At 34.8% G+C, this 17,895-nt stretch overlaps 3 protein-coding genes across 5 annotated transcripts; 1 reads left to right on the plus strand and 2 right to left on the minus strand.

The window, feature by feature from the left end:
• Nucleotides 1–412: 412 nt before the first annotated feature.
• On the minus strand, nucleotides 413–2,376 carry LOC111295572 (uncharacterized). The gene is made up of 2 exons (XM_022889109.2): nucleotides 1,079–2,376; nucleotides 413–961 (listed from the first exon to the last, which is right to left on the minus strand). The coding sequence occupies exons 1-2, from the start codon at nucleotides 1,415–1,417 to the stop codon at nucleotides 527–529; spliced, it is 774 nt and encodes a 257-aa protein (XP_022744844.1). The 5' UTR covers nucleotides 1,418–2,376; the 3' UTR covers nucleotides 413–526.
• A 140-nt stretch (nucleotides 2,377–2,516) lies between these two features.
• Nucleotides 2,517–6,235, minus strand: LOC111295571 (protein NRT1/ PTR FAMILY 8.1-like). Of its 3 annotated transcripts, none has more exons than XM_022889108.2 (5): nucleotides 6,083–6,235; nucleotides 4,750–4,877; nucleotides 4,389–4,606; nucleotides 3,750–4,300; nucleotides 2,517–3,555 (listed from the first exon to the last, which is right to left on the minus strand). In XM_022889108.2, the coding sequence occupies exons 2-5, from the start codon at nucleotides 4,853–4,855 to the stop codon at nucleotides 2,721–2,723; spliced, it is 1,710 nt and encodes a 569-aa protein (XP_022744843.1). In that variant the 5' UTR covers nucleotides 4,856–4,877; nucleotides 6,083–6,235; the 3' UTR covers nucleotides 2,517–2,720. The 3 variants fall into 3 exon arrangements, with proteins under 3 accessions (XP_022744843.1, XP_022744841.1, XP_022744842.1); XM_022889106.2 differs by having other exon boundaries at nucleotides 4,750–4,883; XM_022889107.2 differs by having other exon boundaries at nucleotides 4,750–4,906.
• Nucleotides 6,236–14,586: 8,351 nt separating this feature from the next.
• LOC111295439 (laccase-4-like) lies at nucleotides 14,587–17,509 on the plus strand. The gene is made up of 6 exons (XM_022888931.2): nucleotides 14,587–14,792; nucleotides 15,296–15,447; nucleotides 15,561–15,805; nucleotides 15,932–16,060; nucleotides 16,150–17,076; nucleotides 17,167–17,509. The coding sequence occupies exons 1-6, from the start codon at nucleotides 14,700–14,702 to the stop codon at nucleotides 17,295–17,297; spliced, it is 1,677 nt and encodes a 558-aa protein (XP_022744666.2). The 5' UTR covers nucleotides 14,587–14,699; the 3' UTR covers nucleotides 17,298–17,509.
• Nucleotides 17,510–17,895: the final 386 nt, after the last annotated feature.

The raw sequence follows: 17,895 nt of genomic DNA on the forward strand, positions 1-17,895 counted from the left end.
TGAAGGAGTTACTAGAAGTGCATGACAGGATCGTTTATGCCAGGAAAATTCTTTGGATGCATGACCATCTAAAGGCTAAAAGTCAAATTCCTATAAATGGCTTTTGTTCTTCCTCTCTTGTTTATCCTTCGTTGCCCTCCCCAACTGTTAACCAATTATCTTTTAACATGTCAATTCTTGCAGGCTAGATTTATATTCTTTAGAGATAGATATCTTGACGTAAAACCACACTCACCTATTTGACCAAAGCTTAGTCTTCCCCATTGGATATTCAAATCTGTTGTTTTTCCAGTACAATGAGTGAGAAAAAAAAAATAATAAAGCATAAGATTTGGAACCTCACATTGGTTTTGGTGATTGCAGCTATATCACTAAGATCAGATGTTGATGATGCAAAAGAAAAGTTGCCCGATGTATCAAACCCAAGCATTAAGTTATTACTTGTGGGTCATGCCATATATGCGTAATTAATTATGGATAACAGCTTTACAGCAGAAGTTTGTTAGATTACACGTAAGAAGAGCCTTTACTTATTGTTTTCATCTTTCTTTTCTGTTTTTTCTGCTTCTGATAACAATGTCTGTTCATAGATGAACTGAGGAAATAAAGCAACTAAAATAGCTCCAAGAACTGCAACTTTTCTCCAATCAGATGAAGAGATGAAAGAGTCTGCAATTTCAAAGACTAGCACTGCAATTAGAGCAAGGTAAATGTTCCTCCTTGTTTTTGACCCAACCTCTTCTTTGGTAATCTCTTTAATCTTCTCCACTTCTTCCTTTGCTTTTGCCTTGTTTATAGGCTTTCTCTCTGTCAGGTTCTTAAAGAACAACCCTTCATTCCTATCTTTCTCAATTTGGCCTTCGAACCGCGCTAACTGGTTTTCATTCTTCTCAATCTCCTCTCTGTTCAATTCTTGGGATTCTTCAAAGGCTTGCATTTGGCTCTCAATGTTCTTCATTATCTGCTTATAAGAAATGAATAAGAAGAGGGTTATCAGCAAAGTTGCATTTCAACCAAGTCTCTCTACTCTCTCTCTACTTAACATAGACAATTAAGAGCGCTTATACAGACTCCCTACCCTTTCACTGGCTTCTTCAAGTCCTTTCAGAGCGTCTTCTCCAACTTTATCAAACTCAGCATTGGCTTCTTCAGCAAATTGGGTGAGATAAGCAGCTCTTTCATCCAAGTAGTCAGTGAGACGAACTTTTTGAGCCTGTAGCATTGCTATTTGTGCAAGCAGCTCTTGCTTACGAGTGTCTCCTTCGGGTGATGAGGATTCGGGATCAGAATCAGACTCGGAATCGTTGGACTTACTGAGACGCAGGATGGAATTCTTTGTGCATGCGAATCTTCTTGCATGGAAAAGGGCATGCTTACTGGGGGTAAAGGAGGCTTGAATGGCTTTGAGGGCAATCATCTCTTCCCTCTTTTCTCAGTGGCAGAAGGAAAGACGAGATGCTTAATTTCTATCTTCCATCTATTCACATTTGGAAGATTTTCTAGCCTCCCGTTTTGTGTACGTTATCCACTTTTGGCTGTAATATAATAGAGAGAGCATTATAAAATTACCATTTTCTCTCCTTGAAGGGATAATCACTTCTTCAAATTTATGAAAACGATTTAAAAAAAAAAACAATATTGGGTAAGGGCATGTTTCCTTGTTCGAAGGTCAGGGCAAATCGCAAATTTAAAACAAATTACATTGAAATAGCTCATGAAAGAAGATTGTTGACAATTAAATTTAAATTTAAATTTTATAAATGAAGTATTTAAATTTTATTAACTTAATTAATTTTCATTATATGCTCTCAGCACTGAGACTCTTTATTATAGAAATGCACTTTTATATTCCTTTCAAAATTTTTTAGTATAAAATACGAATGGGCAAGCTATAGTCAAAATTCTCCGATGACGCCATTTTCTTTCTAGAGTTGAACTGTATGGCCTTCAGGGTTTAGCTATATTTAGCTGTTAGAACCACCATGCGTTGGCAATTGATATATGGGCATGGGAGCTAATTGGGTTTTGCTTCGGTCAGCCTCAAGACCATTAACCGGATCCTGTAGGATTGAAAATTTGATAGGTAAAATTTATCAACACATAAATGTTTTCAAAAATAGCAAGTATAGGTGTTTCCGCAACCAAAAGAAAAAAGAAAGTGTTATTCATGTGGATATATATTTCTTTTGCCAGCCCCAAGACTAAAAACCATTTGGATAAAACAAAAGTTGTCTATGATTAGAATTAGAAATCAGAAATTTGATGCTTTGAAGCTGGAAATATTAAAACTGGAAAAGCAACCTTTCGGAGCCATTTTCAAGTGAGAAACTCTTCCAAGGCATGGTCAGAAATTTTATGCTTTGAAGCTTGAAATGTTAGAACTGGAAAAGCAACCTTTTGGAGTCAGTTTCAAGTGAGAAACTCTTCTAAGGCATGGCTTGAGATTGGAGCAAGAGAACAAATGATAGCAGATCCAGCTGCAGACAAAGTCATTAGACAGAAAATACCTTAAAAAATAAGGACAATGACTGCGATCTATTTGCACCAATAGAAAATAGTTGTCCAATACCAGATTGAGAATTATGTATGTAGCAACATACGCAATAACTTTAGTTCTCATAAAAAAAAAAAAACAAGTAACCTAAGAAAATTCGAGAAATAGTAGTAAATTGAAACCTACAAATCGGGTGGACTTGTTTCAATGGAGGCAACTTGGAGTCTTAGGAATTACTATGTCTAGTTACTTTTTTGTATGTATACCACTTCGCAATCCAGAGATACACCAAGAAGTTGACCAGACTGAGGATAGCCAAGAGCCAATAGAAATAGTCAAGATGACCCCTGTTCAGGTTATCCGGAATCCATCCGGGCTTCCCGTTTCTTGTGGTCACATTAGACACAATGGTAACAAGCAGAGTGCTCAAATAGTTGCCTAGTGCAACCGTTGTTAGCGAGAGAGCTGAGCACAAGCTTCTCATAGCATCGGGTGCTTGGTCATAGAAAAATTCCAATTGCCCAATGAATGTGAAAACTTCTGCACATCCGACTATGAAGTATTGTGGGACTTGCCAGAAAATCGACATGGGAATATACTCAAGATCATAGTAGTTGTTTTTCCTAACAATGTTGAGCCGGACCACCTCCAAGATACCTGCAGTGACCATTGCAAAAATAGAAATGACAAGGCCAATGCCCATTCGTTGGAGCTGGGTGAAACCTCGCTCCTTGCCTGTGAATTTCCTTGCACATGGGACAATGATTATGTCATATACAGGAGCCCAAAAGATAACGCTCAGAGTGTCGAAGAGGGAAAGGGATGCCGAAGGGATCTTGAAGTGTGGCCCCATGTGTTGGTCCATTGTGTTGCCTTGTAAAACAAACATAGTGTTCATTTGACTGTAAACCGTAGCAAAAACAATTCCAGATGCCCATACCGGAAGCAATCTGATAATGGATTTGAGCTCCTCAACTTGAGTTACCGTGCACAGTCTCCATGGATTTAGTGATCCCTTAACATAGTCATTTTCAGTCTCTACAGCAGCTTTGTCAAAGAACCTGTTACTCAAAAAACAAATAACTAGATTAACAATCAAATTTGACACTAAAAGATGAAACGAAACCAATTAAAAAGCAAGGTTGTGTATGTAAACAAAGAATAAGCGGGGGTGAGGATATTGCTCATAAAAGAGAACATGTTCAAGACCGAAATTTCAGATATACGTGTCGATTGTCCAACTTTAACAACGTACCTTAACTTATCTGTGTGCTCTAGCTTTCGGCTTCCTTGAATATTGCATTCCTCGTCAGTAGTCTCATAAAGAAGAGACTTATCTGTAGGAACTTTCGCGTTGAGTTTTCTGAAGGATGAAACTATAACCTGAAAAATCCTTGTTAATGGACTCCCCCCAGGTTTTTGAAGACGATATAGTTGACTACCAGAAAAGAAGAATACAACTGCAATGGCCATTGCAGCTGCTGGGATTCCAAAACCCCAGCCCCAGCCCACATTCATTTGTATCCATACTAGAACAGAGGAAGCAATAAGTGCTCCAATATTGATTGAGAAGTAAAACCAGTTAAAGAAAGAACTTTTCTTTTTCCTCTCAGTATCATCAGTTTCATCGAATTGGTCAGCACCAAAGGATGAGACACATGGCTTAATTCCACCAGTACCAAGAGCAATCATGTATAGAGCTAAAAAGAAGACTGCAGATTGTCCGACCGTTGGGTGGCAATCATCCCCATTGCATGATGGCTTTAGTCCAGTGACAGAAGCAGACAATGTTAAGAGTGCCATACCCTTCAAGAAAAGCAAATAATCATCAGTCGAGAAATTGAGTAGAGTTGTTTTTACTTGACAGAACTAAACATTTTGAAGCAAAACTTACAAAGACATAGATGATTGAGAAACAAGCAATTGTCCAGTATCTACCCAAATATGCATCAGCTAGAAAGGCTCCAATCAACGGGGTAATGTAGCAGGTTCCAGACCAATTCGTAACATTGTTTGATGCAGTGACATTTCCCTGATTGAGACGCTTTTGGAGATAGTTGACCAGATTGGTCCCCATCCCATAGTATGCCAACCGTTCACAGCATTCATTTCCTGATGAAATTTTAGAGTTTCAACATATGCAAAGCAAATTAGAAACCATTTAAGATAAGAGGCAAAGGAAAAAAAAAAAAGAAGACATAATACTAATACATATATTCAAACAAGGATAAACCAGAAAAAGCTTAAAATCATACCAAGAATGAAACGGCAGGCTTTCCAATTCCCGGTGTTGTTCTTGTTGGCAGGATTCTTATGGATATCCACTGTCCCATCTTTCGTATAGATATCATCAGCTCCCATCTTATCTTTGGAGCAAACCTTTCTACGCCTTGAAAGTTTACAATCAATTGGCTTTTAAAAAAGAATATGAACAAAGTAAGCAGGTATATGATCTTGAAGTTAATGAAATAATCACTAAGCCAATTGAGTCAAGCAGAGTCATTACAGCAAGTATCTTGATAAATGAAAGACATGATCTGGAATTTTAAAACAGCAATTTGTATTGAAGTAATTATACAGTTTCCAAATATTCAATCTTGATAATAATACTTAATGCCTGCATCATTGACCTTTACCATAAAATATTGGAGCACTTGGGTTCTGTAAAACGAAACTAATTTCCATCTAATCTCATAAAATCTGGTCATACCCATGTTACTTTACTCGTTAACTTATTGTAACCTAGGCAGCCAGGGCACACTTCAAATAAGAAAATAAATAAAATCAACAGAATGGCAATCTCTTCAACTCTTCAAAACCCCTTCAAATCCGCAAAACATCAACACATAAAAAAATGGTACTATTTCAAGTTAACTCAAAACCAACTGAATGCTAAAAGGGGAACAGATTGGTATAATTCTTTCTTTTAATATTGTATAAATAAACAGATTAATATGATTTTGTCCGTTTAATACTGTGTAGTAATATAATAACAATTGGCACATGCCACAGGGAATTCCAAAATGAAAAACAAAAAAAAAAAAAAAAGTGAAGGACAAAAATAAAATGGCCCATAAATTACTGGCAAGAGAATCCAAAAATTCGTACTACATGATTTGAAATTCACATGAACAAACTAGAGAGTAGTCAAGACTAAGCTTGACATCATTACACCGTTGCCTAGCGAGATGATAAACATAAAAACTAAAACTGATAATATTTCCTCAAGGTTTCGAGTCAAGCTAAAGAAAGTCTACAAGAATTAAGTTATGAGTTTAAGAAGACATTAAGAAAGAAACAAAGATATTATACAAAGTAACCAAAGCCATAACAAATCTGAGTGTTGTTAAATTGTTATATATCTCAGATCCATGAAGAGTTCATTGAAATGTTAAAAAATGACGAGGAAATATTTGAAAAAAAAAAAGCCATAATCTGCATGACTCTCCATGCATGCAAAAGCAGAAAACACCAGGAAACAAGGCAGATTTCGAGAGAAACAACCCCCCCCCCCCCACCGAAAAAGAAAAACAACAAACATGAGAGTATAAGAATGGGATGAAGAGATGAGAGTTGAGCCATTCACACCTTTGAAAGAGAAGCGTCGAAAAGCAGGGAAGAGAGCGAAGTAGTGAAAAATGAGAGAACCAAGGGCAGGGAAGGAAGCCTACTTCCAACTCGTGCACACAGCGAAAAGGTTCAAAATTCAAGTCAGAGACGATTTTGTCATTCTTTTTCAGTGTTTTTTTTTTTTTAGACCTCTGCGATCGTTTTATAAGACGCAAACAGCGTAAATTTCAATTATTTGCTTTCTAGTCCCTAACTGTTTGGAATTTGCAAATGGGAAGGATTTGGAGTCATTATTACTTATTTGTCCTAAACTTTGTATTACTAATTGGTCATGTTACGTTTTTCACTATGAAACGATTGACGATCAATAAATAGGTTGTCAAATTGCATTGAAAGTCAAATTCAGCTATATTGAAAAATTAATAATTTTATTTCGAAGGAAAAGAATTTCAAATATTGTGTAAATGTGAATAAAAATTAATAGAGGCTAAACACATAATATAGCCGATTTCCCTTTCAAATGGTGTGTAAATGTTAAAATCATAAATACTGATTAACTGGCTGGCATTCAATGTAAATGCCTCCTACAGATGGATTCCAGGCCTTCATATATGGCATTGTCTCTAAATGGAAAACTTCCTTTTTCAGTCTCCCAAAATCTTGACATGTATGATATTTTCTAATAAAAGAAAATTTGCAAGTATATAAGATAAGGTTTTGGTAAAGACTCCGATGACAGCATAATGTTTTGATCTTTACGGGATCCTTTTTTGTTTTTGGAAATACTTTTTTTAATTACTAAATGAAATTTGTGTTTAATGAATCATTGAATTAGAGTTAAGAACGTCTCCTGGCATTTAGCTGTCAATCAAAATCAATTTTGTTTCCTTTAACTGATTGGAGTTGATATCTTTGGTAACAGAAGTGAAAGGTCCAGTTCATATTCATCCAATGTGTGTATTAATTTTTTTTTTCTAAAATAGAATTTATATTCACACATGAAAAACGAGTTTCATAAAAATCGCATAATAAACACAATTATCAAACGTAAGTGTTGTTTTTCGTCTATCTAAAAAAATAAGTCTATGGTTTGTATATATGAACTCTGAAAGAGCAGAGAAGCAATGCTTGCTTCATAGTAAGAATATGCTTTTAGCTTAGACGGCTATTGATGTCGACTATGAAAGATCGTTGGATAGTATTGAAGCCATATTTAACATTTTAGTGGGATTGCTTTATCTAACTCACTTATGTTGCTATTATTCTCCTATGAATGATTGACGAATGAATTTGTTATTATAAAGTTAGAGAAAACAAAGGGGACCCCAAGCTTGGATTTGCAGGCTGTTCACATTGTCATGCGCGTGACTTTTTTCAGATCCAAAGTTGGTCAGGCCGGTGTAGTAGTAATGATCCATTGCTTGACGCCATTTCTTTTTATACAGTCGCCTTTTTTGATACCCATAGTTGGCCTGATTTCGGGAAGGATTTGTGCTCTATATATCATCAACAGCTTTGACTTCTATTATAAATACCAAAGCTTGACGCGGTAATGCTTACATCTACTCCACGCAATCAAAGATAAAACTCTGATAAAGTCAATTCATTCTACAATCGAAGATTCATCATCGGGAGGGCTTTTTTATTTTCCTGATATAATCTAAAAGCGGATGAAATAACCAATTATCCCTTCTATTAATTAATATATTATTAAAATTGATACTTAAAAATTATAAATTTAAAAGATTTTAAACAAGTAATATTTTTTTTAATAAAGTAAGTAATTGTATAAAATTTTTAAAAGTAGGTTAAAACTTTTTTAAAAAATAAGTGGACGAGAATAAGCAAACGTGTTCTATACAGTTTTTTTTCAAAAGCAAATATTGAATTCAAATACTATATTCTATGAAATTTTGATGGAGCAGTTTGTTTTCGTATTGCATTATTAGAGAAAACAATGGTCAGTAAGAAAGAGGTTGTGAGGTTGTAAAAAGGCATATAATTTTATTTTCTGGAAAAAGAATTCCTAATAGTGTGTATATGCAAATAAAATAAAAGGATTAAATTATTAGATTAAAAGTTTCAATCTAATCACATTAATGAAAGTAAAATCAAACAATTAATCAATTACATAAAAAATAATAATTTAACATGATTCGATTTAATCAATTTATATCCACATAGGAGAAATAAGATCCATTAATTATAAAAAATTACAAACAAATATCAAATCAAATCAAACACTCATAATTAATACCTATAGATCATTTTAATTTTTTTTAATCTTATTGAGTATTTTCAACCTAAATAAATACATCTTTTCAACACAAATAAACACATACTCATATGTATCTATTTATTATTATACCTATGTAGACTCTCTCAATCTCTTCTAGTCTATTCTCATGTACCATACAAACATATATATCTATAATACATAAATCTTCAGTAGTCTTATGGGATGTCTATCCCATAAAATTCTATAACTCTCTTTTATCTTTTTATCATACCTAATCCTGTAGAGACTTCACCTATTTATAAGCATACAAACTTGATTATTCAGAATCTCTTTTCTCTTAAAATTCTTCTTTTATAAATCAAACTTGTCTTTTAAGAATCTTTTTCCTTTTAGAATTTTTTTTCTACAAGTCTTCTTGTTCATCAAGTAATATCTAATAAATCTTAAATAAATCTCTTACAGGATTTAAATTATTATTTCCAACAATCTCCACCTTCACTCAAATTTCATCAAATCATTTATTTTCATGCTAGACATACTTAGTTCTACATGTAATGGAAGTCTCATAATCATCTTTTTTTTTGTGTCTTCACGCTTCATGCAAATCAATCTTTACAACACGAACTCGAACTTCTTCCTTGAATCGAGTTCTTTTGGACTTGCCTCTTCTCATGGCTCGAACCTTTAACTCTTTCCACGTATTGAACCTTCAGTTCTGATACTACTTATTAGGGATCAACACAGCCCTAATCCAATTACACTAGTAAAAGCGAAATCAAATAATTAATCAATCACACAAAAAATAATAATTTAACGTGGTTCGGTCCAACGACCTACGTCCATAGATGAGAAACAAAATTCATTAGTTGTAAAGAATTACAAACAAATATCAAAGCAAATCAAACACTCATAACTAACACCCATAGACCCTCTCAATCTATTCGAGTCCTATGGAGTATTCTTAATCTAAACAAACACATCTCATGTGCACACTTTTAACACAAATAAACACATATCTATATGTACCTATTCATATCCATATGTACCTATTCATCGTTATACCTATGTGGACCCTATCAATTTCTTCTAATCCACTCTCATGCACCATAGAAACATATACACCCATAAAACGTAAATCTCCAGTAGTGTTATGATATTTATCTCATAAAACCTTACAACTTTCTTATATCTTTTTCTCATATCTAATCCTATAGAGATTTTATCTATTTATAAACATACAAATTTGTTTATTAAAAATCTTTTTTCTTTTAGAATTGTTTTTTTTAAGTTAAACTTGCCTTTTAAAAATTATTTTTCTTTTAAAATTTTTTTTTATAAATATTTTTATCCATTAAATAATATCTAACAAATTTTTTATGAGATTTGAGTTTGTATTTCCCACATAAATTGCTAATGTGGCCAAAATCATGGGGGGCTAATGTCAGAATATCATAAATACCAATTAGGTGGAATTTCTGGAGCCTGAATCTTCCGATCTTGGTGGACCTTTGTATCTGGACATTTTGGTATGACAAGGCCAAAATGAAGCCATTTTTATATATGGCCAGTGAACTTTCTTGCGAATGGAACAACGAGACAGTCATAAACTGGAATCCAGAAAGTTGACACTAATTTTGTCAAAGAGGGAGACTGAAGCTGAAGGAATCTTAAACGATCCTTACATGTGAGTGTCCATCATGTTGTCTTGCAGGACAAATAAAGTGCCCATTTGACTGTATACGGCATAAAATATTATACCTGTGGCCCATATATGAGTATTCTTAAGATAGGCTTAAGCTCTTCAACTTCGGTTACTGTGCACAGTCACCATGGATTTATGGATTCTTTGATTCGATCAGAAGAAGTCTCCCAGCTTCCTTGTTAAAGAAACTAAGCAAGATGGATAACAGCGGATGAGGGGACTCCCTCCTGGTCTCTGGTTTCTGTACAGCCTTGTACTCGAAAAGAAACTTGCAACAGCAATAGCCATAGCCTCAGCTGGAATGCCAAACCCCCCAAGCACATCCTACATTGGTTTGTAGCCAGACACGGACGGAGGCAGCGACAAGGGCAACGATATTAATTGAAAAAAAAGAACCAATTGAAGAAAGAGCTCTTCTTTGCTTTTCTGCATCATTGGAGTCATCGAACTGATCTGCACCAAAGGATGAAAGACAAGGTTTAATCCCTCCAGTAGCCAAGACTCTCAAGTATAGTCCTAGAAAGAACACGGCAGTTAGCAATCCTGTCGGATGACAAACGTTGTTTTTATCACTGGCTAGTTTTAGACCATGAATAGATGATGAAATTGTTAATATTGTCATGTCCTGCAACGAATTACACAACATTAATTTGGTCTTACAATCCCACTATAACAGACAAGAACAATGATTATGAAAAATAGCTGAATCTGAAAAGCACAAATATGTAATCAGATGAACTTACAAAAAAGATAGATGATGGAGAAACTAGCAATTGTTCATTATCTTCCCAAATAGGCATCGGCTAGAAATGCTCCAATTAGCCGCATGACATAGCATGTTCCTGACCTGTTCTTAACATTAGTAACTGCTCAAAATGACATAGCCATTGTTTGTGACTCTGACTTCTTTCCTGCTTTGCAGCCAATTATCCAGAAATGATTAACAAAACATAAATGGATGATCATTTTAGTTATAAAAGATTTTAGTTTCCTTAAGAAAGTGCAGCTTGAAAATAGTTATAGGAGTCAGTAAACAATTCATTCAAGTAGCACAGACATGCCAAAGTGGTCAGAAACTAGTCTCACTGGCTCAGACAGAACAGATACATGGATCAGAGTAACTAGTAAATCAATGGAACGAACTATATAGTTTTGAAGCTCTATATCGTCTGCCCCCAAAGGCCTTGCATCTTCTTTTTCCTCGTTGGTTGAAGGCAAACTGTTTTTACTGTATTACTTGATGCTTTAAAACTAAGTAGCATTACTTGAAAAATGGAAAAGGAAAAGAAAAATTATTGTACTTCTGAGATGAACCAACTAAATTGTGATCTACTGGACTATTATCATATTCACAATCAATTTTTTACATTAGTTGTTTATATGCCTTTGATTTTCAAATGACAACTCAACAAGTTAAAAGTTTTAAATTCAAATATCAAGAAATGGGTAAAATTTAATCAAATTATTATGTAATTCATGACCCAAATAAGCTTTTATGAACAAAAAAACAAAATTATACATGCATTTATTGTCATGATCTGAAAATCAAGGTGCGTTGATTTTTGTTTTGTTTCAAATTTAACATTTCTTTCCATTTTTTTTCCCTAAATTAAAGTTTGTGGAATTTTGCCCATAGAAAATAGTGGGTTGGCTTTTGGTTCAGTTCCATTAGAACGGTCCAAAACATACCCATTAAAAGCCCCGATAAACATGGCTATGATAATGATTATTCCGAGCTTTTCTTGATCCAAAACTTGAAAGTCCTCATTGCAATAATTATCTCACCAAGCACCTCCACCTGTAAGTTGTATACTACGAATGAATGAAATTTGATTCAACAAAATAATAGGATTAAATCTTAAATCAATCGATCATTGGTGTCTGAAAACGACAAAGTGAACTCCAAGGGTACTTCTCAAGGTACACTCACCGGACAGCTCCTCTCCACCTGCACTTGATATTGAAAATGACAAAAAAATGATAAAAACAAATAATGTTACGAATGTCACTTTTTCTTTTGTGTGCAAGCCACAGCCAACATAGTCACGTAAAACAGTTGATGTTCGATTCAATTTCTTACATTACATCCTTAGCTAAGCTTTATCCGTTCAAAATAATGTGGTTTCAAGAATGAACACCCCTAAAATCTATCCTCATCAAGCTCAATCGATCAAGCTATGAAAGTGAAGAAAAAAAAAAATCTTAACTTCTGGCCAGAGGAAAGACTTTGAGCCAAACAGGGGAACAGGGTTTATTGATACTTGTTTAGTTTCAACTTTGGGAGAGATATTTGGCATGATTAAATATTTTGATCACGTGGATTCAACCTTCGAGTAGGCGTGATTTGGACTCATTTCCAAACGAGTCCTTTCACAATTTGGTAGCAAACCTATGACTTTAATAACTAGTTGCCTTCAAATCAGTAACATCACCTTTTTTAACAACTATTACCCAATTGGCTTAGGAAAGGATAAAATGGGGGGGAAGAAGTTTGTTATTTGCTCTCGGTTGCTTTAATCTTGGCTTTCAAACAAGCCATTTTACTCAGTTGGGTTGCCATCTGATGGAGAACATGAAAGGCATTTCTCAACCTTTGATTATCTTCGTCGATAAGATAGCAGCCGATTGCCATTTCCACAGCTAGCCACCACGTATGCTCCTTGGCCTACGGGCTTCACCTACTTTTATCTATACAACATGTAAGCAATTTTATTGCTATAAATTTCGTCTAATGTTACTAACTATTGACATGTTGTTTGAAAAACCAAATCATCAATTGATCAAAGTGTGTCCAAGTTTTGTTTGGGTTTAATTTTATTTTTCGATGATCTTTATGAATATATTCTCATATCAATAAGATTGATTTAGAAAATTATTGTGTTTACTTTAATGCAAATAATTTTGCCATATATTTACGCTATATTTGAATAAACATTAATAAAAAAAAAAAAAGTAAAATAAAGGAAGAGAAAATTTTTTAAAGGAAAGTAAAGGATAAATGTACCATTTATTTAAATAGTTAAAATTAATAAAAGAAAATAAAGTAAAAGAATCTTAACAATTATTATTTGATTAAATATTGGAAAGAGAAGGAAATTATTTATTATATTATTTTTTTTATTATAATCTTTGATAATCTTTATTTTTACTATAATATTTACATGTGTATGTTAATGTATGCCGTATTTTCAATTTTCTTTTATTTTTTCATAAAAATAGTCATCAATGAAATTTATAAAATTCATAAAAAAAAATTGAAGATAATAAATTTATTGATAAATAATATATTGTATTCTCAATATAATTTTAGAGTTGAAAATCAAACACTTTTAATTTTAAAAATTTAACAAAGATATAGTAACCATTTTATATTTTGAAAATTTTATTCTTTTCCTTTCCCTTCCTTTTCCCCCAATTTGGGGTAATTAAAAAAAAAAATTGAGGGAAACAAGAAGAGCTAAATATACCTTCCTTTCTTTTATTTTTAATTATGTTATATACAAACAAAAGAAAGAATTCCCAATTTCTTTTTGTTTCTTTTAAATTCTTTTTTTTTTCTCTCTCCTTATCAAAATCCAAACATGCTGTTAAAGTTATTCAAAGCATCACATTTCTTATGGATTAAAGGCCTTAATTCTTGGGTGCAACCAAATATCTGTGCAGGCTTGTAAAATTGCTCTCAGCTTCTGTTAAAAGGATGAATTAATGGAAAGATGAAATGCCACAATCACTAGCGTCGATTTTGATGGTGATTTGAACGCAACCCCAAACCTAACATTGATTCTAGTGGCGGCTTAATCTTGCTCTAAAGCCTCTGAGGAACATGTAACAACCACACCTCTTTGTTAATTTTTTTTCTTAATGATATTAGTAGATACGAGAAAACAGGGGCTTTCGCGGCTGTTATCTGTCCCACAACGGCTTGAAATGGTGATGTGTCTTCCGAGTTTCGGCCACCTTCTTTTCCCGTTTTAGGAAAATACCGGTAGAAAAAACTAATCATAAAGTGTTACCTATGGAGCTCCACCATAATCAATTATTAGGTTAAAGAAAAAATTTCTTCGTGAAGTTGTAATAAATTATAGTTCACATATAAAAAGAATAATGTTGATAAAGTAATCATTTATACAACTTCAATAAAAGAAATTCAATTTTTTTTTTTTATTTATGATTTGATCAAATCTGTTTAGTTCTTTCACATTTCAATCTTTCTGTGTTAAATGATTTAAGTAAAAAGTAGCTAAGTGGGACAAATTACTAGACAATGTCTTGGAGATCAATAGCTAAAATGGTAGGCCAAAAGGTAAATTACTGACCATAAATTCCAACCAACCAAATTTCTGATTAAGCTTGTAAATTCTAATTAACTGGAAACGGCATCAAGAGGTTTAATAACTTAACTTGCAATTATGATTTGGTCCCTAAAAAACAACTTTATGTGAAATGCAAGAAATCATGGGAATGAACCTCGTTATTTCTCAATAAATCTTGTTTCTAAAGATACATTCATCCACCTAAACAAGGAAAAACGACATGGCAGCCATTGCTCTAACACCCTTTAAAATGGTGCGGTGGGGAGTCATACGTGACTGAAACAAGGCCGAGCAATTACCAAAAGAAAAAAAAAAAACAGATAGATCGAGAGAGAAAGAGAAAGAGAGAGAAGGAGAAAAAGAAATAGAAAAGGAGAGAAAATGGACTCCACGTTTGCGATTCGAGTTTTAGTTCTTGTTGCATTACTCTTTCCTGTTCTTGTCGACTGTGATGTTCGACACTACCAGTTTGATGTAAGTGCATTACTTAATTGTCGACCAAAATGCGTTTGTTTGGAACCACTAGATTGAAAAACATGGTCTACACTCTGCAGCAAAGTGTTGAAGCACGAAGCTGCAGCAAAGAAAGAAAGGGATAAAGATTAATGGTCTCATTTAATATGAGAACCTTTTTCTTTATCGAAATGCTTGATTTTTCACATGAAGTATCTTTTCATTATTTGATGTTTGCTTGCCTCATACGTACCCAATTTTTTTTCACGTAAAACAAGTGGTTCTGTTCCAGTTGCAACTGTTTTTTTTCCCTTTGTTGTAGTTCTGTACTAAATTTTAGAACAAGCAATAATCATTTCTACCTAGGAAATTTAGTCCCAACACCCACTTCAAAAAAATAAAAAAAATAAAAAAGTACAAAATTTATGGTACATGACGGTACAATCTTAAAACTGTCATCAACATAGTTATTTAGAAACTAAACTTCGTATTAAGTGAGTTTGTGGTGTTGGTAACAAGCGCAGGTGGTAATGAAGAATACAACTAGATTATGTTCAAGCAAACCAATTGTTACCGTCAATGGTAAGTTCCCAGGACCAACTTTGTACGCCAGGGAAGACGATACAGTGCTTGTGAACGTCATCAACCATGTCAAATACAATGTTTCCATACACTGGTGATCCCCAAATCCCTGTTTTTATCCGCGCTAAATAACTATTCACGAATATACCTGCAAAAATCAAACACAGAATGGACCCTTTCTCATTTGTTGTTCACTTAATTCTGCAGGCATGGTATCAGGCAACTTCGAACAGGTTGGGCGGATGGGCCAGCATATATTACACAGTGTCCAATCCCAACAGGGCAAAGCTATGTATATAACTTTACCATCACAGGTCAAAGAGGCACACTGCTTTGGCATGCGCATATTCTCTGGCTAAGGTCCACGGTCCATGGCGCCATTGTTATCTTGCCTAAACACGGTGTGCCTTATCCATTTCCGAAACCCCATAAGGAAGCAGTTGTTATATTAGGTGAGCTAAAATTTTAATTCATTGATGTTCCCTCCTACCAGTGGTTAGGACCAAAATTTTTGTGGTCGGCTTAATTCTCAAACTTGCACAAGTTGGAGTTAATCTAACTCGATCGATTACTGCCAGCTGAGTGGTGGAAATCCGACACTGAAGCTGTGATCAATGAAGCTATCAAGTCCGGATTGGCTCCAAACGTCTCAGACGCTCACACCATAAATGGTCATCCAGGACAGGTCTCCAGTTGTCCTTCACAGGGTACGTCCCTCCCCTTTCTCTTGTCTTCGACTGAGGAACTTTGTTTAAAAAAAAGATCTTTGATATAGAATTGTTACAATCTTATCCAGGAGGTTTCACATTGCCAGTTGAAAATGGCAAGGCCTATCTGCTACGCCTAATCAATGCTGCACTTAATGAAGAGCTTTTCTTCAAGATTGCTGGGCACAAGGTCACTGTTGTGGAAGTCGACGCCACATATGTTAAACCGTTCAAAACTGATTCAGTTTTAATTGCCCCAGGCCAAACCACCAATGTCCTTGTCTCTGCTGATCAAAATTCTGGCAAGTACTTGGTTACAGCCTCCCCTTTTATGGACGCTCCAATTGCAGTGGATAACCTGACTGCAACAGCGACCTTGCACTACTCAGGCACACTTGCCAACACCCCCACAACTCTCACTACTCCACCACCACAGAATGCCACACCAGTTGCCAACAACTTTGTAAACTCTCTTCGTGCCCTAAATTCCAAACAATACCCAGCCTTAGTCCCACAAACTATTGATCACAATCTCTTTTTCACAGTTGGACTGGGGATTAATCCCTGTCCTACTTGCAAAGCCGGTAACGGCAGCCGCGTGGTAGCTTCTATTAATAATGTGACATTCATTATGCCTACTACAGCCTTGCTTCAAGCACATTTCTTCAACATCAGTGGGGTTTTCACTACTGATTTTCCTGGTAACCCGCCGCACGTGTTTAATTACTCTGGAACTCCACCAACAAATTTGCAGACAACAAATGGGACAAAGGCTTTCAGGCTGGCTTATAACTCTACAGTACAACTTGTTTTGCAAGATACTGGGATCATAGCCCCAGAGAACCACCCAGTCCACTTACATGGATTTAATTTCTTCGCCGTTGGTAGGGGAGTTGGAAACTATAATCCAAAGACGGATCCTCAGAAATTTAATCTTGTCGATCCTGTAGAGAGGAACACAATTGGGGTACCATCTGGTGGATGGGTAGCTATCAGATTCCGTGCAGATAACCCCGGTACATTAACAATGTTCTGATACCATTATAATCCCACGTTTTTAATCCATGAACTTCTCTCTGATCCCCATTTCCTTTCTGAATTTTCAGGAGTTTGGTTCATGCACTGCCATTTGGAAGTGCATACAACATGGGGGCTTAAGATGGCATTCTTGGTGGACAATGGAAAAGGTCCTAATCAGTCACTTCTTCCTCCTCCAAGCGATCTTCCAAAATGTTAAACAAGGCAACTGTCGATCCGAACACCGAGATTTCCAGATCGAAAGAGATCTGGAATGATGAAGAGATTCCAACATGGGGGCTTAATAAGCAAAGCGATAGTTGAGATTGAATTTGTTTCTTGAGTAAATGAAAGAATTTACTCAAGCGTGTTTGAATAACATTTGTATAAGCTTTTTTTCTTGAATAAATCGCAAATTTATTCAAATTCAAACATCTAAAAAGGAACAAAAACAAGGTAGCCACTAGCGAGTGTCTAGAAAGATCGTTTAAGCGTCAGGTTACTGAAAATTGAAATACAAATGCACCTTTTGGTTTTCAATTTTATAGAATCCTGCAACTAGAGAATTTAGGAGTAATGATCTTCCGGAGCCCACATTTTCTCATAGGCTATTCAACTATTCTGTTATTAATATTTGTATTGAATTTGATTTTAGCCCCAAGAATAATGATTATAAGTTGGCGAGAATTGTGTTTTTTTATGATTCAATCAAACTGACTGCCCAATTAGTTGAAGTTTACAAGCGAAGACGTACAAATTCATGGAGAAAAATTGACACTGATGAACACTGTTGGATTGGTTACTCAATTCATCCAGGG

Source organism: Durio zibethinus, chromosome 14 (assembly GCF_047325235.1).
Source record: "Durio zibethinus cultivar Kanyao isolate XHJ-2024 chromosome 14, ASM4732523v1, whole genome shotgun sequence".
NCBI lineage: Eukaryota > Viridiplantae > Streptophyta > Magnoliopsida > Malvales > Malvaceae > Durio > Durio zibethinus.